Source organism: Buteo buteo, chromosome 1, assembly GCF_964188355.1.
Source record: "Buteo buteo chromosome 1, bButBut1.hap1.1, whole genome shotgun sequence".
NCBI classification, from domain to species: Eukaryota; Metazoa; Chordata; class Aves; order Accipitriformes; family Accipitridae; genus Buteo; species Buteo buteo.
In genome coordinates, this window is record NC_134171.1 from 66,090,601 (window position 1) to 66,115,566 (window position 24,966).

General features: G+C 44.7%; 2 protein-coding genes across 2 annotated transcripts in view; one reads left to right on the plus strand and one right to left on the minus strand.

Moving 5' to 3' along the window:
* Nucleotides 1–24,966, minus strand: part of LOC142033821 (kelch-like protein 8) — a 138,670-nt gene that overhangs the window by 55,892 nt on the left and 57,812 nt on the right. The gene's annotated exons all lie outside the window — the stretch shown is intronic.
* LOC142036638 (AF4/FMR2 family member 1-like) lies at nucleotides 956–24,415 on the plus strand. Its single transcript, XM_075040020.1, has 15 exons — nucleotides 956–984; nucleotides 1,085–1,139; nucleotides 1,271–1,308; nucleotides 2,739–2,895; nucleotides 5,617–6,534; nucleotides 9,053–9,150; nucleotides 12,715–12,961; nucleotides 13,995–14,086; nucleotides 15,086–15,149; nucleotides 15,971–16,107; nucleotides 17,314–17,385; nucleotides 18,016–18,109; nucleotides 18,212–18,255; nucleotides 19,653–19,879; nucleotides 22,667–24,415. The coding sequence occupies exons 1-15, from the start codon at nucleotides 956–958 to the stop codon at nucleotides 22,786–22,788; spliced, it is 2,394 nt and encodes a 797-aa protein (XP_074896121.1). The 3' UTR covers nucleotides 22,789–24,415.

The following is a 24,966-nucleotide window of genomic DNA, read 5'->3' on the forward strand; positions in this document are numbered from 1 at the left end:
AATAAACAGAGTTTTGACCTGATTGATTAAAACCCCTGTCTCTGTTCCCAAGCTTTTTATCCCATTTTTGGAATGACACTTGTGTAATTCTTTGCATTGAGTAGTCGGTCTCCAGCTAGTTTCAAGATTTAAACCACTATACTTTTGAATAGCAAGAGTTTTGCCTGTCTGTTTTCCAACTCCTTTTGGGGTGCCTGCATCATTGCCAAAGAGGGGGATAGCAATTTGGGAGAACTTCGGGTCCCTCCCCATAAATCCTTCCCTTCCAGCCTTTTGAGGACCTCGGTAATACATTGAAATTGCCAGCAGTAGTTGCCATCTGCAGGCAGAGGACTAAATTATGCTTTTGGAAACATTTGCAGGCAGCCTGCTTTCTACTCTAGCAACAGTAGAACAGAGTTCATGCCTCCCCACTTGTAAACTGCTTTAAGTATCTGAACTGCTCAATGTTACGGTTACTGCTGAGAAGTGCAGGAGCATGAATTTCATTGTGTAGAGAAGAAATAGGTGATAGACTTGACCTTGGCATTTGCTTATGTCTTGTGTAGGAGACCTCAGCAGCAAAAAAAGAACCCCTGTGGCAGAAGAAATATTCGCAGAGAGAGTGAACATGCACAGCTTCTGGTGCAAAGTTGATGCTTTCTGCCCCTTGGGGAGCCAGTGCAGTCTAGTAGCATGCTAGTCTCTTGCTGTACAAGGATCAGACTTCTTCCACCCTGCCCTGCTGTGTTAGTGTGCTAGGTAACCTTTGTTGGCTGTGTTAGTGTGCTAGGTAACCTTCGTTTAGAATTCCGCTCACGGAACTTTGTCTTTGTTGTCTGTAGATGGCAGCCAAGGATACTGACCTCCATTGCAAAGTGTCCTGAGATCAGTTGGAAAGCACAGTTAAATCCCTAGATTGTGTGTTATCATTTTATCATTCATTCAGGTAATGACAAGGTTTAGCAGATTGAGCATGCTAAATGTTCAAAAAGGATGTGGGAGGTTTGTTTGTTTTGGCAAGTGCAAACTAAGTCTTTCTCAGTGTCTGCTGCTTGAAAATGTGTCTGCCTTGGCTGAGATTTGTCTTCTGGTTGTCTTTCAGAATGCTCCAGGCCGACCTGCAGCTCAGTGATAGTGAAGAGAGTGGTGACGACCAAGTCAGTTTTAGATGTTTTATACACTAGGCACACAGACTTCCCTTTAAATCATCACAACTTGTTGTGTTGTTCCGAGTTCCTTAAGCTAACCTTTCCTCCCCCTCTCCTCTTTGTTTTTGTGAACAAAACAGGTTGTTGAAAAGCCACCTTCTTCACTTGCTCCTCCAAGGTACAGGTTTGTTCCCAAACTACTAGCTAGACCAAATAAGGAGGAAAAACAAAACTAATGGGGTAGATGGGTAAGGGTTCCTGGTTTCTCTTGTAGATACAGGTGTTGGTTTCTAGCTGCCTGAAGCTGCTGTTGAAAATCGCCTTTAGTTGTGTGGAGTTTTACGGAATGCTCCGATTAGAAAGTAATAATCCAGACATGCTGGATTTTGTCTGTGAACCAGAACTGATTTCCCCAACTGTTCCCTTCTTTTCTCCTCTTCCTCTCCACCAGTGTATATGTAGATCACACTGGATCTAATGGGATTTTCAGTTGTAGTAGTGACAAGTGAGGTGTGAGTCCAGTTTTAGTTTAGAAGGAAGCCCAAAAAAGCCAAGTGGATGAAGAACAGAAAAGGGTTAGGTAGGCTCATGGAGGCTATTTCAGCTCCTACTGATAAGGCAGCTGACTGCAAGCAGTTCCTGCCATGTGTTGTTAGTCAGAAGCAGTATTCAACGTAGACTGAACAGCCACACGCCAGCATTAGAGGAAGAAAGGTGGAGAAGCCCAGAATTTTTCCTATAGGAGAGCACCGACATATGTTTTTGGCTTGATATCTATATTCTTCAAGCACAGGGTAATGGTCTACAAAGTCAGACTGGCAGAAGGGCACGTCAGTTCTTGGTGTGATCTGTGTCTCTGCAAGCTCTTGAAATAGAGTGTTCTCACAGTATCAGTCTGGATAAGCAAGGAGCTTGCCTCCAGATCATACAAATGTGTTGATACTAATGTGGGAAACAGTTTTCAAAGCAAAAAAAAAAAAAAATCAACATTTTGTAAGCCCATTTCAAAACAAAAAGAAGGTGTGCATAAAAGTCACAGTTCTCCCTCAGTTCCATCCACTCCCATTGTCAGTGCTAGAGGAAAACACTTTTGAGTAGGGGAGGGTGTTGCAAAAAATGCTACTGATTGACATGACCGTTAATGAAACAGTTACAGCACCTTGACCAAGTAACACAGATGAAGAAGTAAAAACTTAAGGGGGAGAACACAAAAAAGAGAAACCATCCTGGAATGTATGTTTCTGTCTTGTTAGCCTTTATTGGAAATTTTTCCGTTGAGGGTTGGGGCTTTCAGAAAAACACTCGTTAGTTTTGGTTATTTTTTAAACTTCGGTTGGCTAAATGCAGCTTCATACTGGAGCAGTGATGTCCTGCTTACGTATTTGTCCGACTGGGTTGGAGTTGAAGGTTTTATTATTTCCAGAGGTTTTTTATTCCAGTGCTTTATCTTTTGACTATGGCAATGTATTCCTTTGGCCTTCTCCCCTCCCCTCTCAGTGCCAAAACACAGGGTTTCAGTTTTATTTTTGAATCCTGCCATGTCAATATAATAAGTAAGTAACCTTCACCCATGCTGCTTTCTAATTTTATCTCATGGTGGCCTTGCAGTGCCCTACAGTCCCAGCCCAAGAGTGTGGCATCAGCACATTCCAGCAGCCCGGAGTCAGGGAGCACCAGTGACTCAGACAGCTCTTCAGACTCAGAGACGGAGAGCAACTCGAGTGACAGTGAAGCAAACGACCCTCCGAGAGCGTCAGCACCTGAGGTGAATGCCAATAAAATGTAGAGGCTGCTTAATGCAGCCTCTTGCCTCAGACTCTCTGCTGTCTGAATGCATTCAGGACAGGAGACCTGAAATACTGTCGTTGTTCAGGTGTCCCCTTGACACCTTTGCTGCATCATCAGGCTTATCTTGCCCTTTGTTTCCCTTCTAGAGTTTGTCAATTAAATAACCCTTAGTAACAGCATAATTAGACGTCTACGTGCCTAACCTTGAAGTGTTCCCCCCTTCTCCTTTGGCATCATTGTCTAGCACTCCTGGAGGAATTAGTGCCTTCACGGGTGAGACACAAGCAAGGTGCAGATGAGAAGCACAGCTTGTCTGGGGTGTTTGGGGCCCATGTCTGCCCGTGCAGCTTTCCTGGGTGCCAAGGCTATGGGTTGCTTCGGGGTGAGACCAGTTTCCTGATACATTAAGAGGAGCCACTGCCTCCCTGCAGCTCCTGTGTGTGAGTGACAGATTCAGCTTCTCCCAGATCACAGCTGAAGTGATGAGACCTGCAGGAAGGGCTGGAATGTGCTTAGACTTGCTTCTGTTGAATTTGGCTCAGATAGTGCTGCACTGGCATTTCTGAGGCTTTTACTGGGAAAAGCAGACAACCAGAACTTAGCGCCTTAAAGTTTCATAATTGAGACCATGCATTTTTTGAAAATCTGCTGCAGAAGTGCTCATGTCCCATGGTTTCAAACAGTTCCTCCAGCTTGCAAAACATTCTTGGGCCAGTGGGAAGTACATAGTTATATCCTGTGGACCACAGCTGATGTAAACCAATCTGCTGCCAGTTTTGAGGTACTCTCACAAAACACAGAAACCGTGTAATTTATTCCCCGCCCCCTCCTCCAGCCCTAGTTTTCCTTTCTTTTACCTTAGAAGCACATGAACAGGGAGAATTTTATGTGCAGAAAACAAGCTTTGAGAAGGTGTATCTTTTCATCTCACATCTACTACACTTCACCCTCTAGCAGTTCAGTTACAGACTTTGCCCTCTGCAATGTGGGTGTCTTTGGAAGGACAGATGTTATACTTCTCCTCTTTTACCAAATCCTGCCTGGTTTGTCCTGAAAATACTAGATTGTAAGATCCTTCTCGCTCTAGTGAAGTCCTATTTGCCATTGACCATTTTATCCTTTTTTATTCAGCAAACTATTCATCCATGGTGCTCAAGGAGTAAGTTAGTGCACATGGCCCATTTGTTTATAGTCAGTTCTTCACATGCAAAAGAACAGACGTTAAGACCTATAGGCAGTAGTTCCTTTATTATTTTTTTTTTTTTATTTTTTTTAAAAAAAAATCTCTTACTATCCTTTGGTTTTGGAAACCTAATGAAAACCTGTATGATGGTGTAGATCACAAACAAGATAACCGACGGTAGAAGTGCTAGAAAAGGATCAGAGTATGCCACTGTCTGATAGCTACGTACATTATAAACCAAAGTTTACTAAGTCTTTTAGCCATGTTTTTACAGTGTTTGACCAAAACCCAAATGTTCTTCAGTGGCTAGTAAGTTAAAATTCTGATGAAAATAAAGCAGATTTGTGTTATCTGAAAAGCCTAATGGAATTCGTGGTTTAATTTTACTTCCAAACCCATGGTAAAACCAAGCACTGTTTTTTAAACCAGGATTCTAGATGGACTGACTTAAACACAGTCGAAGACATGTCTTATTTATCTGCATGTTCTACAGTGAGTTGAGTCTGGATAGAGAAGAAAATCATGGCAGAAGGGATTCATTAGTCTCGGAAAACATTTCACGTACTGGGCTTTCTCTTTTCGGGGAAGGGTTGTGGCTCTTCTCAGAAGTGAGAGTGGTAACTGGGGAGAATCAGTGAGTGCGGGAGTTTAGCTGTGCTCTGATGGTGCCCAGATAATGAGTTACCCATTTGAGTGGTGTTGCCACATACATGGTATTTTCAGAATGGGCCCCAGAGAATAATGCCTCAGATTTGCAGCTTCTGTTGTCTCTTTTAGCATTAGTTGGGTTTGCTTTTCTCGTAATTTGTCAGACCGCTGTTAGATTAGGCAGAGCTTGTAGCAACCACGTTATGTTATTTGACCGTGATGCCAGGGGCCTTCAGACTTCAGTCGTTGCTCACGCCTTGCTTGACCCAGAGGGAAGCGAGTGTTGGGTTGTGTAGGCAGAGGACTCAGAAGAGGCCGGACTTGACATGCTAGCCATACAATTTATTTTGGTAAATGGTTTGCTTTTGGCTAAACCACAGGAGCCTGACAGCCTACCTGTCAGACTTCAATGAGATGTGTTAGCTGGCACAGCTGCTCATCTGTTTTGAAAGTAGTGCTGTGTGCAACTAACTTTCCAAAAGTGTTGCGAGGACAGCACCTAATCCATTTCTACACCTGCTGCTTTTTTTATATGTTGTCTGATTGCACAACGGTGTTGGTTAGTGGCAAACCAAGATGAAGCTTTCATGTAGACTGGTCTCTTGCTGAGCAACAGGTAAGGCTAGCAGAGATCCAGGAGTGCTGTGCAATACGTTTGACTGATCCTGTGCGAAGATGAGGTCTGTGTTTCTGAATTGTCAATGTGCACACGCTAAAGCATCACCACTGACACATGGTCTTTCACTTTCAAGCTCTTTTAACATCAAGGGGAAATTTTACTGGGCTCTGGTAAGCCATGCTAGGATGAAAATAGCCCATAAAGGCATCATAAAGTCTTGCATCCTTCCTTTCTCTTTTTGTGTGCAGCCTGACCCACCGACTTCTAATAAGTGGCAGCTTGACAACTGGCTAACCAAGGTGAACCCACCAGCAGTGCCAACAGAGAGTCTCAGCGAAATTGCCCATGGGGATGGATGTGAAGAGGGCAAGGAGCAGGGGCAGGCTGTCAGCAGCAATTCCTCCCACCAGCGTGCCGAGCCGAGGGAGCCTCATCACAAGAGCTCTGGCCGAGCGGCCAGGGCTCCTCAGGACGCTCATCTTCTGACCAAACGCAACTGCCAGAAGTCTCCTGTGCGGGCCGAGGGGCCCTCACCCAGGCAGACTGTGGGCATCAAAGGGCCCAGCAAGGGCCTTGTCCACGAGGGGCCCAAAGGAGGCCTGAAGGTGGAGAGTGACCCTGGTCCTTTTGAGGTCAGAGACCAGTCTTCCAGAGACAAGCCAAAAGTCAAAACGAAAGGGAAGCCAAAATCCAGTGACAGAAAAGACCTGACCCCGGCACTGCAAGAGCCCCCTGAGAACAGAAAGCACAAGAGCTCCCACCAGGCCAATGCCAAACCCTTCTTGGACCCCAAGGTCATGAGAGATGTTTTGCTTGGCAGTGTCCAGGAGCATCTCGCTCTCAGTCCCCTTCCTCAAGGCCAGGGCACAAGCCCCACCAGGACTAGCGGCCACAGGCCTGCCATCGTGGCCAGAGAGGATTTTCACAAGGAGAAACTTCCCTTGCCTATCAGGGGGAAGAAGTTGCTCTCGCCAGTGAGGGACTCCCCTGCCCCTCAGTCCCTCATGGTGAAAATAGATCTCCCTCTGCTGTCAAGAGTCCCCCAGCCCCCTGGGAAAGGCAGTCACCAGAAGAGAGCAGAAGCCAAGGAACCCCCTGGTGCAAGGAAGCAGGACTTGGAGAGAAAAATCACGGATACTCTTGACAAGTCCCTTCAGAAGAGGAAGGTAAGAGGTGGAGGTGGGTTTGTACAAGGACCAAGGTGGTGTTTGAAAAACCCATGCGGAGAGTTCATTTCTGCTCCTAAGTTGGGAGTAGATCCCTTGCGCTCCTCCTTTAATGGTGTTATCAAACTTCTAAAGGGAATGTGTATCAAAGCCGTTCATAGAGGTTTCTTGTTGGTCACAAATGCCCTGCTGAGCAAATGAAAAGCCTCGTGAGCTAACAAACGCTTTGGTATTTGAAAACATTTTCTGCTGTATTTTCTTGAAATACTAGTTTTCTCAGACAACAAAACCCCAGCCCTCCTATATTGGAGGAGCTTTCAGCAGCAGGCTGTGTCAGCATGTGGTTGGCCAGCCCCCTGGTAGCATTTGTGGGTTTCCCTGGCTTTCAACCAAGCAGAGCTTTGTAGGGCTGTGGTGCCCCCTCCCCCTGCAACCCCTTTAAATGCAGCATGGTATCTGAAGCACCTCCCAGACTGTGCAGTCATCTACACTATCCATTTAATGTCTGTTGTGGGAGAGCACCTTGCCTGCACTTTGTGGGGAGAACTGACACAGGCTGCCCTGGTCTGTGGTTTTTGGTTTTGTCTATGCGTGGACCTTCTGCTGCCTTTAGCCATGCAGCCTTAGGCTGCGTAGCGTAGTCTTTTCCTGTGTGGAGTCATTCATTTCCATGAAACAGTTGTGATTGCTTGCTTACACAAAGAGGAACAAATTCTGCAGGTGTGAATTGTGTTATTACTAGGGATGATGGCAGCAGCCCCATGTTTTTGCTTTTCCATAAATGCAGACTTTTAACTGAACCAGGTTCACCGAGAGTAACAAGTGTCGCTAAAGCCTGCTTTGGATCTCAGCGGTTGGCTAAATATGTAGAAAACTTCTTTGGTTTCCCCTGGAGCTGCTGAGGTGCTAGCAGCGATGCTAGTGCTTAAAAGATGCATGTGTCCAGAGTCCTTCAGCTAGAATAGTTGCTTTGCTTTGAATTACAAGACAGCCCTTTATTTAACTGAGATGGTAGTTGCTCACAAGTGTTTTTTGGAAAGCTAAGTCCCAAAGGGGGCTGTGAATATACTTCTAGCCAGCTGGTTCAGCTGCACAGGGTTGGTTGCAGGCCTTGTGGTGAATGGGTATTCACTGTGGATATTTCAGTGCCTGTATACCTTCTTGGTCCTCCTCACAGAGCAGGTGGCTTAGCACATGTGGGTGAACAACCTTGGCTCCCGTGTGGGTTTCAGTTAGTCCTGTCATTTTCTGAACTTCCCATAGTTGTGGGGGAGAATTCAGAAGAGCAGGGAAAGGGTGAAGAAACCGGAGAGACCACAGCAGTCCCCCTCTTGCGGAGCAGTGGAAGAGGGTAAACAGGCAGCAAATCTGTTGCTTCTCCTGTTATCTCAAAGACCCAAAAGAGGAGCTATTTGATATTAGACATGTCTTCCCTTGCAGCCTGAGTGTCTGATTGCAGGAAACCCCTCCTCAGAGCCTTGCTGTCTGCATTATGTCAGCATGCATCAGTGTCCTTGGAGGCTCAGGCTTCGTAACAGCCAGCTAGGTCAGGTACAGCTGTCAGACATCGTTTGCGGCAGTGTGGAGCTCAACTTGAGAAACAGTTTAAGAACTTGATCTAGGTGCTGGAGCCTTGCCCTGAGCACACTGCCAGAGGTCGACTCTGCCGAGCACAATCTACTGAGCTCCATCACAGTGACATAAACCTGCATGTACTCTTGGGAGAGAGACAGAAAGTCCTGGAATGCTTTTGGCTGCCACCAGGCACACTGTGGGTAACACTGACTGATAAGTGCAGTTTCTTTTACATTTTCTTGGCTTGTAGCAAATTATTCTAAAGTTTTTCATTCAGGTGAGCTGATGATTTGCACGCTTTGTATTGTAAGACCTATGGAGTGCAGTTAAAAAGTATTATTTATTACCTCTCCGCCTTAATGGTTCCTGTTCTTCTGGAGGACAATGGCAGTGATTTTAACTGCCTGTTTAAAATTTCAGCTGTATCAGATTCTTCTTCATAAAACCAAAAACCCCTGCACATCTGAGGAATCGGAGGGATCTAACTCTCCTGTGAATGCATTTTTTTCCTTCCCTTTGATAAGGCATACCACAAAACACAATTGCTTGCAGTTCATGACTTTGCCAGGAGGAATCTGAATACATTTCTGTATAATTCGTACTGAGTAGGGAAAAAAAGCCCATCTAGAACAGATGGAATGCTTATTTTCAGCAGTGGAGATGCCTTAATTTTGATTACTATTAGCAACAAGAGGTTTAGCAGTTCCATCCCCATCACTACAAAATAATTAATCTATCCAAGCAAATGTAGGTAAAATGTCATTTTAGGATACTTGTCAGCGAGCCTGAAATCTATATCCGCTGTGTTTTGGGTTTATGCTTTGTCAGTTCTAATATCTTATCCTTTTCTTTTTTTAACCAGAATCAAACTTAGCTGTATTGGTCTGTACTTTGCACCAACTTTCGAAACGTGAGTGATTTTTTTTTTTTTTCTTCCTGTTAGAGGGAAGTGGAGAAGGAGATTGATAGGAAGAAAATGAAATCAGAAAAAGAAAGAAAATCATTGCAGCCTGCAGCTAACAAAGACTCCAATAAATTGAAGTGAGTGTACAGTGGTGGGATGGCAGACATGCATAAAACTAAGTCTTTTTTTAAAAAGGTTAAGGCGAGGAACTGTATCTCCTGTCCTTATACTTCTGAGTTTGCTTATAACATCGTGTGCCTTCTGAAACTTAATCTGCTGCAATCTGTCTTTACATCCTGGAACCAACCATGTGGCTATGGGAGTGTCATTTATTCGCCTTTTTATTTGTTGCAGATGTGAAGTGATACTTGGGTGTCACTTATCTTCCTCTCCCTTAACGCTGAGGATTATGGTTCTAATCATTCAAGCATAAGCTGACGTTTCCGTGGCTGATCATCCTCCTATACCTGGTTTACACTGCTGCAAAAGCGTTGAATGTTGTGGCATTTGTCCTGATTTCGAACAGTTGAGATGGGAATGAAGACTTCACCATTTTAAACACAAACTTGTCCATCCTGCAGCTTATGTTGCTGCATGCTCTGATCCATATACTACATGTAGCTCAAAGAATCTGTTTATGCTGCAAGAAATTTAATTGCCAGTTGTGCCCGTACTACTTTTCCTTCTAAGCTGGTAGGCAACCATTTGCACTGCTCTCTTTCAGACCAGATGCAGGAAACAAATTTGTGCAAAAAAATTAGACGTTGTTTGAGTTGCAAACAGTGTGGTAGATTGCACGCTGGGATGTAGGAGCCATTTCCCCTTCTCTAAACTACAGTGGTGGTAATCTCTCAGCAGACAATTGCCCAGGTGATCTGGGAGGTGGCAGCTGTTCTGTGGGGAGTAGCATATGCTTGTTCTGCACGATGGCTTAGGTGTTTCAGGGGATGGCAAGAGAACTTGCCATCTGGTTGACAATGTCTCTGCTCATTGCAGGGGGGTTGTACTAGATGATCTTTAAAGGTCCCTTCCAACCAAAACTCTTCTATGACTCTAGGTGAGTAAGACTTGAGAGTTCAAGTATCAATTATTTCTGCTTTCATGAGAAATGGAACTAGCCTTAAAATGCTTTTAAAAAGGGAGTTGGACTAGATGATCTTTAAAGGTCCCTTCTAACCCAAACCATTCAATGATTCTTACGAACTTCTTTTTCTTTGCGCATGTTTTCCTCATTCTGGGTTCTACTGTCATACTTGTTTTGGGGAAGTTCGTGGTCTCACTGCATGGGAAGCAGCAGAAAGCTTTTTAGCAGATTCATAGTACTTCACATGCATTTAAAGCTCTGAGTCTTTGTAAGGTGAGAAGATGATGTGAACGTGTTTTGCACATGGGGAAATTGAGATGCAGACAAATTTGAGTTGCTTGCTCAGGCTCCTGCTGCAAACAGGTGAAATAGCTGAAAGGGTGGCCCCGAAGTCGTGAGTCTTATTCCCATGATTGAGCAATCACGTCCACAGCAGAGCAAGTTCTGGCAGCCTCTTGGGAAAGGATATTGTACTAAATGCAACTGTATGTCCATAAATTTTGACTCGGTGATCATTGCTGTTTTCTTAATCGGACAGGTCCTGATGAAAGAAAAAAGTCAGATGTTAATGCTGATACTCTCTACTCCCTCAGCTGCTTTTGCTGTCATCGGTTACAGACTTTGAACAGCACTTAGCGGCTGGTGCACGCAGTGTCTGTGCTAGGTGGAACTTGTCTTCTCCCAGCTGAGAATGCAGAGGTGAATGTGATGGATATTGCAGAGCTCTGTTTTCTCACCTTGCTGCCATGGGAGGCTGCTGAGCTGGGATGCTCCAGAAGCACGTGGACATGCAGCTCCCCCTTTCTCTAACCAAACCAAGATGCCGCAGTGCCAGTAGGCTTTTTACTTTGACTAGCCCAGATTTGCATAGAGGTGAAATGTGCAAAGCCCAGTCCAGAAAACAGATTTGTATGTATAGGTGGGTAGGGAGCATTTGCGTTCTCCACTAAAATCATCATCTTGTTTTTGTCTTTTTTGTATGTGACCTAATGGGGACGCAACCAGTGTGCCTTTTGAATTGCGGTCTTTCTAGAATTTCAGATGGCCTTTATGGCCAGGAATTTCTCATGTATTCCACTATAGCATTTGCAGTGTTTCTGGTAGATCTGCTGAAACTTACGCCATAATTTGCATACCAGTGTACTGCCAGCATTTTGGCTAGGTCTTTGCTAGAGCAAACGCTTCCAAGAGCATGTCTTCAAATGGGCGGTGTTCCTGAGAGGGGAGGCTCCTGTGTCAGTTCTGGGCTACTGCATTCAATTCCTGCTTGATTGTGGCTTGAATTTGAGGTATTGACTTGCATTGGTATGTAGCATTGAGGTTTGTGTCCTGACAATATGAGTAAACTGCTTTTCTGCAGAGAAAACATTGAAGTACTCTGAAAGCACTTAGGCGTTAGGGCTAACATTTAGTTGGGTGAAGGGATATTTCAGCTGTGGTAATAATGGAAGGGCATTACTTCTGTGGTTCATTCCTCCCTTTTTCTCAGTGAAAATGAGCACCCCTTTTAGCCATGTTCTGGCTTTCAGAGTGGGAAGAATAGGATGCGTTTTTGGGGAGAGAGGGCTCTGGATCAGGTCAGGGGATGCCGCTGAGCTCTGCGTCAAACAGTCCTCTCTGGAGCGTCAGCTGTAGTGAAGCTGGGGAGCATGTGTGCAGTGAGTAGGGACTGTGCCACGGGAAAAGTGGGTTGTGGAAGAGGGGAGAGGACTGTCGCACGCACAGCAGAACGAAGCAAGATGTGCAATGTTACACTTCAGTCTTCTCACTGGGTTTAACTTCATTTCCTCCTCTTCTGATAATGCAGTCCATGAGTTGGGATTCACTGCTCTGTGTTTTCCTGGAAACTTTGAGAAGCTGAATAAAAATGATGTAAATGAGCAGTAGTGAAACAAGGTTTAGAGCTATTTGGTGCTGCTTACAGCTGCCAGAGTTCCCTGGTAATCCTAACTTCAAATGATCAGAAATCTGATGTGCCACCATCCTATTAAATGTGATAGTCTCTGCCATTTAAAAGCACAGCATTTTAAGTCTCTATCACTGGAATCCTCTCAACTTTATAGTGTTGTCTAGTTGAGCTGGTGAGTCCTGGCAAGGGATGACTCAGTTGAATTCTGTCAAAGCACATACAGGATCAAATGTCTAGGTGAGTATCTCTGACCATAGAAGATATCTTCTACCATAATTGGGAAAGAGAGGTAGTGCTGCAGTTCATTTGCCTTGTTGGGTGATTTGTGCCAGGGATTTTAGTTGCTGTGATTGCCTCTCTTCCTCTTTCAGTGAAAAGGGGCTGTGTTGGAGGGATGCCTTTTTTTTGCAACATCCTCGTATTCTGGTTGCAAGCATTTGCTCCAATGATAAGTCCTGAAGGTTATTCCTACTTGAAAACCAACTTGTTTGTGTGTTGTTGGCGGCTTAAGATGTGTTACCTAATGCCAGTGAAGTCCCTGAAGTTTTGTTTTGCTTTTGTTGGATTCTTTATGTTAACAACTCATTTCACACTTCCAGAGAAATTTAAAGAGAACTGGCACATGATATAACTATGTTTTTAAAAAAATCCCTACCTTATATGTACACCATATTCATCCCAATTGCTGAATTTGCTTCCCATCTCCAGAGCATCAAAAACTTCACTTGAAACCCAGAAGAAAGATCTCCTGCTACCCCCACCACTGCCACCCATGTCTCCTGTACATCCTCCACCAAAGTCAACCAAGATGGCCCAAAAGAGACCCAAAAGTGAGAGCAGCGAGCTGCCTGTCGTGGATAACACTGCCAGGGACGAGAGCAACCACAAGGATCCTTTGTTCTCCAAGCACAAGAAAGTGGAGAGAAATCCCGCTGAGCTCTCAAAGGGCATCAAAGTAGGTATCCATTATAACTGGCAGGATGTTTCCTGCAACCCATGGGTGCTGTGTGATTCTCTTGAGAAACATGCTCTGAGGATATTAAAAAGGAAGGAAGATAAACAAGCCACCAGAGAAAGCTCTTTGAAGCATTTTTACCCCTTTAATGGCTATCTGTGCCCTTATGTTGCTAGCTCAAAAGCCTGTGTTGTAACTTCTCTGCTGACTTTCCATCATCTGTTGTAATCTTACCAGTGAAACATAGTGAGAAGGGGTGACCATGTGAAAAACAAAGGCAAGAGAATCGTTTTTATGGTAGTAACTGCTTCTGACTGTAGGCAACTGCAAGTACAATATTGGTGTAAAAATAAGTGTGTTTACAGAAAGAAAGAGTGGATTGCTTAAAAATACGAAACAAGCAACCTGTGGTTTTGACCGTGACCTAGGTATAAGGTTTTATAGCTTGCTTACAAAATTGTTGATGATCCTTGCAGCTGGATCTTTGCATTTTGAGGTTATAAAATTCAATTATATTGCTGCTTACTCATGGCTCTGTGTGTGTGATCTAGGATGTTGCTGTGTGTGTTAAGCTAGACTGTGCATGCTGTATTAGCTGGCTTCTAACTGCTTGCTTTTTCCTGATAATGTAGTTAGTAGTGGAGAATCAGCAATTTCCATGTGGTTAAGCTGGAAATAAGTGTGAATGGATATTACCCCTTCTGCCTTGGCTAGTGGCCGTGAAAAATGTGCTGCTTGCAGCCTTACTGCTATTTTAGCCATTGTGCAAGGAAACCTGCTACTTAATTTCTCCATGCTTGGGAGAAGTTTGAATGGTATTAAGCCTTGCTAGCAGTCAGGTAGGATGCCAAGTTTCCATTTCCATTATTGAAAGGGGTACTGGGGAAGAAAGTAAGAAGAGCTGGAGAGCCTGGAGAATAGATTATGCCTGGGACAAATAAACATTTTCTCTTGAAATTTAGGAAAGCCAAGCTTTGGAATTGATTTAGACATCTCTCTAACCAGCTTTATCTCCACTCTGTGTTTTTTTCAGGGATCTCCAGGGGATGTCACAAATCCTTTCCCAGTGCCTTCTTTGCCAAATGGTGCCTCCAAGCCAAGGGGACCTCAACTCACGTTTGAAAAGTAAGTTTTTGTTTTACACCCATCACCTGTACTTTCTGAATACACCAGACAAGGCTGGCCCTGCAGCCACCCAGGCTTCTGCTTCTTGATCACTTCTTTGGGGAGGAAAGAGAGAGAGAGATGTCTGAGACCTGCCCTGTACTGCCTTCTTGTGTCTGGGACTTAGCCCACCCACCACAAAGCAAAGGTCTCATTACAACAGTTCTTGGTTTGAGGGAAGCTACTCTAGAAATTAAGTACTTTTGAACTCTGAGAGGAGGTGTCTTGTGCCTGCCTACAAGTAATGGGGTTTGATTTGTCTGATTCTTGACAAGTGGCAAACTCCTCTGTGACAGGGTGCTGGGCAGGCAACTGACTTTTTCTGAGAGGGTATGACTCTACTTGCTCCTTTTGTTAGCGCACAGGTGGCTGTATGCCATTTCCATGGTGAATAGATTATCCCAATGCGCAGAAATGTGTGCAGTCCAAATTTATCATCATTTATGTGTTGACTGAGACCCAGCTCTGTAGAAGCGTTGCACACCATATCTCTTGTAAGCAGATAACTTGAATGCAAGCTCTTTTGGTCTGAGTGTGTCATACTGCAGAGTTTACTGTATGCTTCAATCAGAAATGTATTGCTGGTATTGTACTTGAGGAATGATAGGGCATCACGTAACTACTATCTTTCCATGGGAGCAAAGAAGTAAACTTGGCCTCATAGTAGCCTAACCTCCAGTGTTTTTTCTACTTAGAAATGTAAGTTTTCAGTGTTATTCTAACATACATTTTTTAAGAAATCAATTCATTTTATCTGTCCATTCAACTGCTATGTATTTCTGAACATGCAGACAACATTCATTTAGTGACTATCATAACTGTAACGTGTGTTTGATAAGGCTGTAACAAGCTTACCAAAACAGGATGTTCGGACTCATAGCATCCTGTAGATAAGAAGGTAAAATTTATCCTACTCTTTTTCTCTGTTTTCTGTTTTTCCTCTTTCTGTCCCCAATTCAGGCAGCATCCGATAGAATACTACATAGAAGTGGCCAAGAGGCTGAAGCACAAAGCTGATGCAATGGTAAGTCATGGCCCTGTGCTAGAAATGTTAACCAGCTCTTGCATTCAGACCTGATACTTGCATGCACGTGAATAAGATTCGCTGGCTAACGTTACTTCCATACTCCCTACATGGAGCATGTTCAAGTCATATGTGGGGAGGCTGTCTTTATTTGCCAAATGTTCAGGCATTTCCCTTTGTTGTAAACACATCTAGAGAATGTGCCTAGAGAATAGGATTCAGAACTGATGTTGTCTGAGGTTAGCAGGCCTGTTTGCTTTGCAGAGCTATCACAAAGTCCTTGGAAGATAGTTTTAAGACAGTTTACTCTGAAACGTCAGGATCCTGTGTTGGTGGACAAGACTTGGAAGTGCCCTTTGCAGATGTAACTAGCTTTCTCCACTATGTGCAGTTTAACAGCATGCATGAATGAACCTATTTTTTTGCTAATTATGGCTCAGTCAGATAATGTACATTTGCTACTTGCCATTTACCTGTGAAAATGAAGTGAGGGAATACTGCAATGGGAAGGCCCCATCTGCCTCTCCCAAAGCAGGCCCCCAAGATGAGACAATAATATCCAAAAACGTGAAGGTAATAAATTACTTAAGGAAAATGTTGAGCAAGAGGAAGAGATACGAATAGCCAGAGCCCGCAAAGCTGATGACTGGGACCACATTAGGGGTTCTGCTGAGAATCCTTTAATTATCACCTGGAGGCCTGACTTGCATCTTTTTCTTTCTTCAAATCCTGCCTAACTAGGGGAAAAAAAGGGAATTCAGGTACACTTGAGAGAAGCAGTTTTTGTCTTAGTCTAAAAATTAGAATTTTCTTCCCAATAGACCGACAAGACTGGAAAGGCCTTTCAGTACCTAGATGCTGCCCTTTCCTTCATTGAGTATGGGATCGCCTTGGAATCGGATGCACCAGCACCAAAATCAGCTTACAGCATATTCAGGGGCACCATAGATCTCCTCAAGTAAGTGGTTTTCAAAGCATGATGGTTAGGCAGCATGTTTGGAGGGGAAGGGTTAGTTGCATTGCTTGTTTGCAACTGTGGCAGCTCTGGATTCCCACCATGGAGCAGAGTTTGGGTTGCTGTACAAGCATCAGACAGACCATCCAGAGGCACCAGAGACAAATCCTTTGAAATGTGTTTCAGCATTGCTTATCAGAAGAAGCAGGCACCATGTCCTCCTCAGCATTTGAGCTTTGCAGTTGAGGTACACCAGAGGACACTGGTTCAGATAATCAAGGACAGGAAGGAGTTTTTACTTTATCCAGAACTGAAGTTGCTTTTGCATGTGAGCTCAATAGTATGTCAGTTAAAAAAAATCAAAGCAACAATCTAGCACGTGGAAGAGCGGTTTGTGCCCCAAAGCTCTTGCAGCTTGATTGAAGGCAGATTTTACTGGTTTCTCCCATGTGTCTTTGTACCAGTGCACTTTATTGGGGTTTCTTTTAGCAACGTTCCCTGTTTAGTTTCACAGCCATAGTAGATGCATGTAGATAGTAGACATTATGACATATGCAGGCAGTGCAATCCAAGGAACCATGTACTGGATAGAAGAGAGACAGGTATCGGTTTATTCATATGGAAATTACAGGTTATGTGAGTTTTCGAGAGCTGATTTGACTTCTGACCTTAGAGCTGAAAGAGCTGTCAGAGTTTTTTTTGTGGTAGACTTCAAACTTTTTAAATGACATTGTTTGCTTTTTGGTCTTGAGGGACTGCATTTCCAAGATGCTACTGTTGCTTTGTTTTCAAAAAGGAGGTTTGCTTATTTGTTCTTTGCCAAAAGAAACATTTCCACTGAGATGTCTGTCTTGTCCAGAAACACTTGAATTAGTGTTGTAGTCAGTGGTGGGGGCACCTCTTCTGGGCCTCAGGCCTGTAGGTGGCCCACGGGGGGCATCTACTTGTAGGGATGTTGCCCATTAATCAGTGTAAGAGGAGAGCGAGTCGCATAAGGGGCCACATCTGTTCCTGCTGCGTGGAAAACAAGGCATTTGGAGACAGTCCTCTGCTCAAGATCATACAAAGCACTTGGTGCCAGGACTAAGAACTCGGGGCAGGTTTCTTGACTTTTGGACCAGTGCTTGAGATAACGGCATGCACTGGTTTTTCATAAACAGTAGGACTTCAGAGCCCTGATGACTGACAAGATTCTGTTTGTTTCCTTAGATTCGCCATGACATTGAAATCCTTTACGGACTCCTCAGCATCTTCACAAGAAAAAATCTTTGCTGTGTTATGGTGCGTAACTGTTGTTCTGCACCTTCATATTCTGTTTTTAGACTTGATAGAGTGAAAGACCCGTTACTTTCAGGGGCAAAAGAATGAGTTAAATGGGAATCAGAGTTCTGCAAGGAAAAAAACCCCACAATATAAAAACCAGAATGAACAGGAACATCTCTAAAGTGAGCTGGGATATCACAAGGGACTACATGTGGAAGGCACAGGCTCTAAAATTTGATCTGCTGGTAACTTGAGAGCACATAAGGGCTTTCACCTAAGGTGAAAGAATGCGATTTGGCTGTCCGTGCTTGAGCTGTGTAACTGAAGCTGTAGTTGAACGTAGCTGAGGCACTTCTGGACAGAGGCTTACTCAGCCTGTGGCACCTATAAGAGGTTGGGCACCTGTTTTATGTAAAAGACCAGACATGGCCCTTCCTTGTTTGGTTGTTTTTTTTGTTGGGGTTTTTTTTCCCCCTTGTGATTTTTTTACAGAGTCTTTCTTTAAGATGAGCAGGAGGAGAAATTCTGAGCTTTCTTGACTTTGTAATACAGCTGATGTGTGCCTGCCTCCATCCCACAAGGCTGATGACTGCTGAGCAGGCAGCGGTGAGCGTGAACACTTACTCTTGGTTGTGTTTCTGTTCACAGCATGCGCTGCCAGTCCATTCTGCACATGGCAATGTTTCGTTACAAAAAAGAGACTGCAATAAAGTATTCCAGGATCCTGAATGACCACTTCAAGGTAGGGCATGCGTATTACTAAGCTGCCAGCTGGCTGGCTGCAGTAGTTACTGATGTTGGCTGAATAGCCCATACCTAACAAGAGTTCTGTTCCTTACTGCAGAGTTCTTCCAGAGTAACACAAGCACCTTCTCCATGTGTTGCAAGGTAAGATTTAAAAAGATGTATGTTGTGATGTGTCTATAAGGGTGTGAGTGAAAATAGTATCCCGAGTATTTGAGTTGCAGGCTGCGTTTGAGTGCCTCACCGCTCGCTCTTTCGTACCACCTGAAATCATATTGTTAGGGGGCATGAGTAGGTTTCTGCTCTCTCTTTCCTGTCTTTTCTCATTGGAAAGGTTGGGGTTTTTTTTGTTATGAGGTCCAGAGTTACTGTGTATCAGGCAGAGCAGTTCTCCACCAGAGAAACAGGCCAGAGGAGCAAGGAAGGTAGCATCACTATGCTATTTCAGAGTCCCTGTTGTTGTCATCTTTGTTCTGTTCTGTCGCTCTCATCTAGAGATCGTTTCAGACTTAAGAGGGTACCATCCCCATCTCCCTGGCCACTGTCCAGTAGGATTATGCCTTCAGCCTGTGGTAGCATAACTTTGAGGTGATACTTTAATATTTTTCTCTTTACCTCAGTCACCAATTAAGAAAAAGAAACTAATTTTCTAATTTGTGAGTTATTGAGCATTTTGTCCTTTCTATGTATCTGCAGCAGTGTTGCTGCGTATGTGGCAGCAAAAGTAAAAGGCAAGATGTCCCATAACAGTGTTTGGCCCAATGCCTGGCAGACTGGTGCTGTGTTTTAATGACAATGAGTAAGAGTTTTTCTCTATCCTGTGGTAATTGCATTTGGCAGATAGCTATCCAGCTCCACCTCTGTCCCTTTTAAACTTTGCAGTTGAGAGAAGGTTGTTTGGTCTTCAGTAGTGATGCTGAAATTCCAGTTATTTTTCTGCCACCTTGGACAGCGTAGGTTATTGGGAATTAAATGGTCTCCCAAGAGCAGTGGTGGAAGCTCGCTCATACCAGTGACTGAAATGAGGTTGGTTGAAGTGGTGGGGGTGAAGCGATGTGATGAAGCCAGCCTGTGTCTGGAAGGCGGGCAGCTGACTGCATTTAGCTTCCCTAGGTCTATAAATAAGTGTGTGTAGGCTGACCTGGCTGCTTTGACTAGCTGTCAGAAAGCTCCAGCCTCTGTAGGTGGGGAGCTTCGGCATGCCTGAAATGGAAGTCTTTAGCAAAAAACACTTAGAGAATCTGGTGAAGGCTTGCACGAGGAGGTGTAGATTTTGGAAGGTGGATGGGTGGCCCTTTCTGATGTCTGGTCCCACATTTTCTTTTGTCAAGAGGAGTCCTTAGAGTCGCAAATCAATTCAAAAACCTTGGCCTTGCACTCAGAGGACAATTACCTGTTATGTAGCTGAATGCATCTCAGTTTTTAACACTCTATGCTGCAGGCCTAGATGATACTGGATAGCTCCTGGCATAAGCCAGTCTTGTGGCAAGACTTTCGACTCTGAAATGAAATGTTTGTGGTGGTGTTTCTTTCTCCCGCAGAAGCACAGGCATGCCTTCTCTTTCTCCAATGGCCTCTCCTGCTGGTTCTGTGAGTTCTCAGCCAGGATCGAATGCTAGCAACTGCAGCGGCAACAGCATTGGCTCTTCAGTCACTGTCCCTTATAATATCCCAAGCATCACCTCTTCCTACGTCAACATTACTTCCTATATCCTCTATGCGTATGATATTTGGGAACGGGCTGATGCACTGGTCAGGAAGAATAAGGGTAAGTTTTTGCCCTCTGGCTTTTCTTTCTTATGTGTTGTGTTTATGTGTATGTACTTGCTTAAATCCTAACACTCAGTGTAGCAAACACCATACCTAAAGAACAAAGCAGTAAAAATGTCGAAATAGACAGCTATGGCTTATTGGCAGGTTATTGGCAGAGATACTTGGTGGTGATATAATGATGAGTGTTCCAATTAAAAGGTTGTCTTGGCATCCTCAAATGTCTAAGAGCTAAGGCATGAGGGTATCAAGTGCAGGAAACCAGCCAGCTCGCTCCATGGTAACACAAGAAGCATAAGGGTTTTTTTTTTTCTGTTTGTTTTTCCCTTTGGGGCGCTTAGCTTTTCTGAATTGGTCCGTTTTCTTTAAAAACATCTTTTTGGCCTGTACCCTTGTGTTTCAGTTTGTTTGTCAAACTTCCAGGTATTTTTGTCTTGAAAACGGTGAAGCTGGCTTCTCTCCATAACAGAGAAGCTGAGCAGCACTTCAATTGGAGTCCTTGCTGGGCATGTGACCAGTATTTGCCAAGCAGCATTTCTAAAATTGCTCCTACTTTTTTTTATTTTACAGTTTTGTAGTTAAAAATGTTGTGTTGTCCTGTGGTACAAGCAGTGGTGGATAAGCAAAAGCCCTAGAGCAGATGCAGTTCAGTCTGTAACCTGCCATCCCATGTGGCATTTGCAGTGTCATTTTCCGTAAAACACAAAGTTTTGTGAGCTACTGTGGGCAAAGGGAAGTTTTGCCATGATCTGTTGGCAAACTTGCGACAGAAAATAAACACGATGTGCCTGGCTGAATTGTTGGAAGGCTGTAAAAATAGTCACACTAATGAGGCAGTTGCTGAAATTCAAAAGGCTTTGCAAGTCACCTTTGAATAAAGTAACTCCAGTTGTTGGCTGTCCTCTGAGCAAATCTGTGCTCACAGCAGCAATTCATGTGTAGTATTTTGGATTCTAGCCTCTAAAGGCTGAGAAAAGACTGTCACATAGAAGGAGCAGTGGATGCTGCTGGTAAGCCAGAGGAATGAGTCCTGGAGGAAAACCTGTGGGAGGGCAGCCTGAGCACAATCTTGCATCAATCAAGACTAAATTCAGAACCTGCTATGTGTTGCTGTTTTGATGTAGGGGAATGATGACCGGGGTAGTAAATACTCCTTAGGGAGTAGATCTGTGCAGAAGAGTAAATACTCATGTAGGCTTAGCAGTTGTTGTCACTGTTCAGGATGGTGGAGGAATTTCAGAACTGGAACTTGTTGATATTCAGTGTAATGTACAGATGCTAAGAGGTGCGGAGAGTGAGTACCTAAAACTAAAAAAAAGGCCATATCCTTGATTCTTTTGTGCAATTCATAGGGCATAAGAAGAGGAAAGAGCAGTGGCCTTCAGTTATCGAGTTCTCTTAAACAGGGAAGTCATAAGTTAGTGGAAAGCAGTTAGTTCTAACTATGTCCAAGTCACTTGTGCAGAGCTGAAGTGCTTTCTGGCGGGTCCGCAACCAGTTGCTTCCAGCACAGGACCCAGCTCCTCACTGTAATGCAGAGTAGCACCGTGGATCATGAGGCTGTAAGAGGTTGTCTTCAGCCTCTGATTTCCCACAGCAAGGACAAGCTGAGGTTGCACGTGTGCATGTGAAGTCACTCTCCTTTCACAAAGTACTGTGGTCCCAGATCAGATTATCTTCTGGTTGCCCAGGCAGGGTGTTCAGACTCCTTGTCCCTGCTTACAGCTCTTCTGTTTCCTGTGGAGGGAATGGATACCCATTTTGTACACAAAAGGAGGGAAATCAGGGGAAATGTGTTCTCTGCTTCTGAATTGGAAAGTATTAGAATGAAAGTGTTGTGCTCTCTGCTGCTGAAGAGTTCCTTGCACAGCCAAGCAGAAATCTTCAGCCTCCAGGTTCAATCTTTGTGTGTAAATAAGGAGAGCTGAGAACGGGCGGTTTCTGAAAAGGTACCTGGCAACACGATCAAGGCTGGAGGGACCGAGGGACTGGGACGAGCCCATGTCCCTAGAAGGCAGGTCATGCAGGAATATCTTGGAAAGGTGACTGGAAAGGAATAGGTGTGATAATTTCCTGTAACTCACTGTCACCTGCACAGATGATTGCCAGCACAGAGCAGGGCATGCAGCCTGCCGGCATCTCCCAGCAGATTCAGATATGCTGCAAGAGCCTTCTCCTGCCCATGTGGGAGGAGGAGCGTGGTGCCTCAAGCTGGTGGCAGGGTAGGAGGACTCTGTGAAATCTGCCTGACATGCCCAGCTAAAGGCAACCCAAATCTGAGCTGTATAGCCTGGCAAGCTCTATAAATTTTTAAACCTGTTCAGTTGAGAAATCATGATGTCTCCAAGGTTTGAGGATGGATGAAGGAAAGGGACCAGTCTGATGACGGCTGTGTGTGCTTCCCGGCATCACTCAGAAAGACACTCAAATTTGGCCTGTTTAAAATCTGGGGGAAGCACACAGCAGTAACTGGGGTATGAACACCCAAACTTTTGCCCACCTACCATGGAGTCTCGATGTCCTTTTAAAGCCAGCACCTGGGGAGGCGGTTCAGTGTGTGTAGGCGTGTGTGAGTGTGATTTTCCTCTTGCGTGCTGTGCCTCGTGCACTTATTACATTTCCCAGCCTTCTACTATTGCTGACCTCTCTGCATGAACAATGTTTAATGGGACTTGCCAACTGTCAGTGTGCTGCTGTTGTCGCTCCTCACTGCCCCCTAGCCTGTCGGATGTGCCTGTTTTGTGAAACCAACCAAATGTTTTCTTTCTCCCTCCCCTTTTTCCAGAGTTTTTTGCTGAACTCAGCACAGCGACGTGCACTCTGGCACTGAACAGTAGCATGACCGAACTGGTACACTACGCTAGACAGGGTTTACAGTGGCTGAGACTGGAAACAAATACGCCTTAACTGGTGCTCAAGGTGGTCAAATACCTTGAACTTTTTTGCACTTTTGAAGCCTCAGAAACAGTCTAACTTGTTGAATCATTGGATACAAAGCACCTGCAAGGGAAAATAAATCAAGGTGGAAGGGATCTGGTTACACTGGAAAAACTTTGAACTGCATTTTTAGGGTAGCGCTTTGCTGCCTTGAAAAAGAAGAGATGGAGGAAAGCCTCAGCGTTGATGGCACCTTCCTTTCAAACAATGAAGTGCAATGAATTGTCTGAATGGCCTAATGTATTGATGGTCTATAAACATTTCTATTACGAATAACCAGCAGGACAATAATCACACATGAAGAAGTGCCGACAAGAAGGAAATCTGCCTCCAGAGGTTATTATGCAACATCCCACAGTCTGCAACAGTTGTGTGCCCAGAAGACATGTCAGAGAAATGTTTTTCCAAGCATGGATGCAATCTTTGGTGTCTTTGTTCCTCAGATGGCAAGTAGCAACAACCTCATCAGCACCGAAAAGCGTTATGTTACAATAAAAACAGCAAAGTGGTCTGCCTTGCCTGCTTTCCAACCCCACCCTCTTGCATTTGTCAGCCAGCTGCTGTCCTGAGAAGCGGGGGAAGCCACTGCCTTCAGTGCTGCAAGTTCACTTTTTAAGTCGTCGCTGCTTTGGTCCTCCTCCTTGCCATGCACTCACGCACACAGAAGCCCTTAGCACTCGAACTGTATTACTTAGGGTCTTGCTCGGTTTAAGCCTTGTAAGCCAGAAACAGTTGGGGTGGCAAAATGACCAGGCGTGGTTGGAAACAGCTCTGCCTTTCTTCTGTGGTGGAGGGATGTCACTCACACTGAGGACTCCTTGACTGGTTGCTTTTTGTCATTCCGATGGGTGGGGGTGGACAGCTGTACTGGGTCACTCGGATTGCTTGGGCATGGTTCTGAGTCTGAGAGCTTACATGGGGAGGAATCACTTCTGTTTAAGGAGGGACTAAGTGGCTGAATGTGGAACATAAGACAAATTTTGCATTTGGGTATTTGCCTGCAACCGTTGCTGGTCTCAGTGAATATCTAAGAGCAGGATTTGGTACCAAAGTAGGGCATCCTTCATGGGGGAGATGACTTGTGCTCTTTCTCAGCCAAACTACAGGATGGGCCCAGCAACTTAGAAATCTGTCAAGAGAACACAAAAGGGATAATTAACTGTTTGCAAGCATTTTTTCCTTGTCAGGAGCTGCAGTTTTGAAATTGCAATTTTGCAGGTGACAGTAACAGTGAAGGCAGCATCCATGGCATTAGTGTATGCAGTAAGATGACACCCTTCTCTACCCAAAGATTTCCTGTTGCATGACAGCAGCGTCCTGCCGTCCTCATATCTAATAGTGTGCCTTAGCCCTCTGGTCCCCTCTCGCATCCCTCGCCCTATCTCTGACAAACCCGTGGGAGTGGCAAAGAGAAGGATGGTATCCCAAAATACTTGTGCTTACAGGAAAGAATTAGCTCCCTTTTCCACATAATTTCAGGATGGAGGAACAGGTCTGCATGCATGTAGCAGTACCCCCTTTGTAAAGTACCTTCTTGTGGTTTTGAGGCTTCCGAAAATGGACAGTAAATAAATATCAACAAAAGGTCTGCATTTCCAGAAGTCGTTTCTGTAGAAATGAGCCCTGCCACAAGGAAGCCTGGAGTCCTCTTGCCTCTGGGAGGAGCTGGCAGGAGTGTGCTGTGGTCCTGCCCTTGTCCTGAGCACAAGGGAGCTCTCCTCTTGTCTCCCCTGGCAGCGCAGGACTGCCGGGATCATGGCCGGGTCTTCCTGCAGCTTCAAGAGGCTGTCCTTTTACGTTCACTTTATCAAAAGCCTTAGTGCATTTCAGGGATAAGTTGTCCTAACCAATGGAAGGAAGGTCCATGTCCCCCCCCTCCCCATTTTCCTTATCAAACTTCACTTGTACTCCTCCTCCCTGGAGGAGCAACTGCTCTGAATAAGCCAGGGACAGAGAGAGGCTCAGTGTTAACTGTTTTGTTCTCAGGAAGCGCAGCGATGGCCAGCCGGCCCGAAGGCTTGACGTGCACTTTGGAGCTTGATTCCATACTAGTGGGACGATGCCTTCTTCTGACTTTGTCTTGAAACAAAGCTGTTTTTAGGATCACCAGCTGAGGAGGAGGAAGGCAGGCAGTAAGCTTTATTGAAC

What these genes read in the sequence shown, in the direction of transcription:
- LOC142036638 (XM_075040020.1), top strand. Translation starts at nt 956, where the DNA reads ATGCTAAATGTTCAAAAAGGATGTGGGAG. An exon ending in TCCTGAATGACCACTTCAAG is followed by an intron (nt 18,110 to 18,211) that starts GTAGGGCATGCG and finishes TCCTTACTGCAG; the next exon opens with AGTTCTTCCAGAGTAACACA. An exon ending in CCTTCTCCATGTGTTGCAAG is followed by an intron (nt 18,256 to 19,652) that starts GTAAGATTTAAA and finishes TTTCTCCCGCAG; the next exon opens with AAGCACAGGCATGCCTTCTC.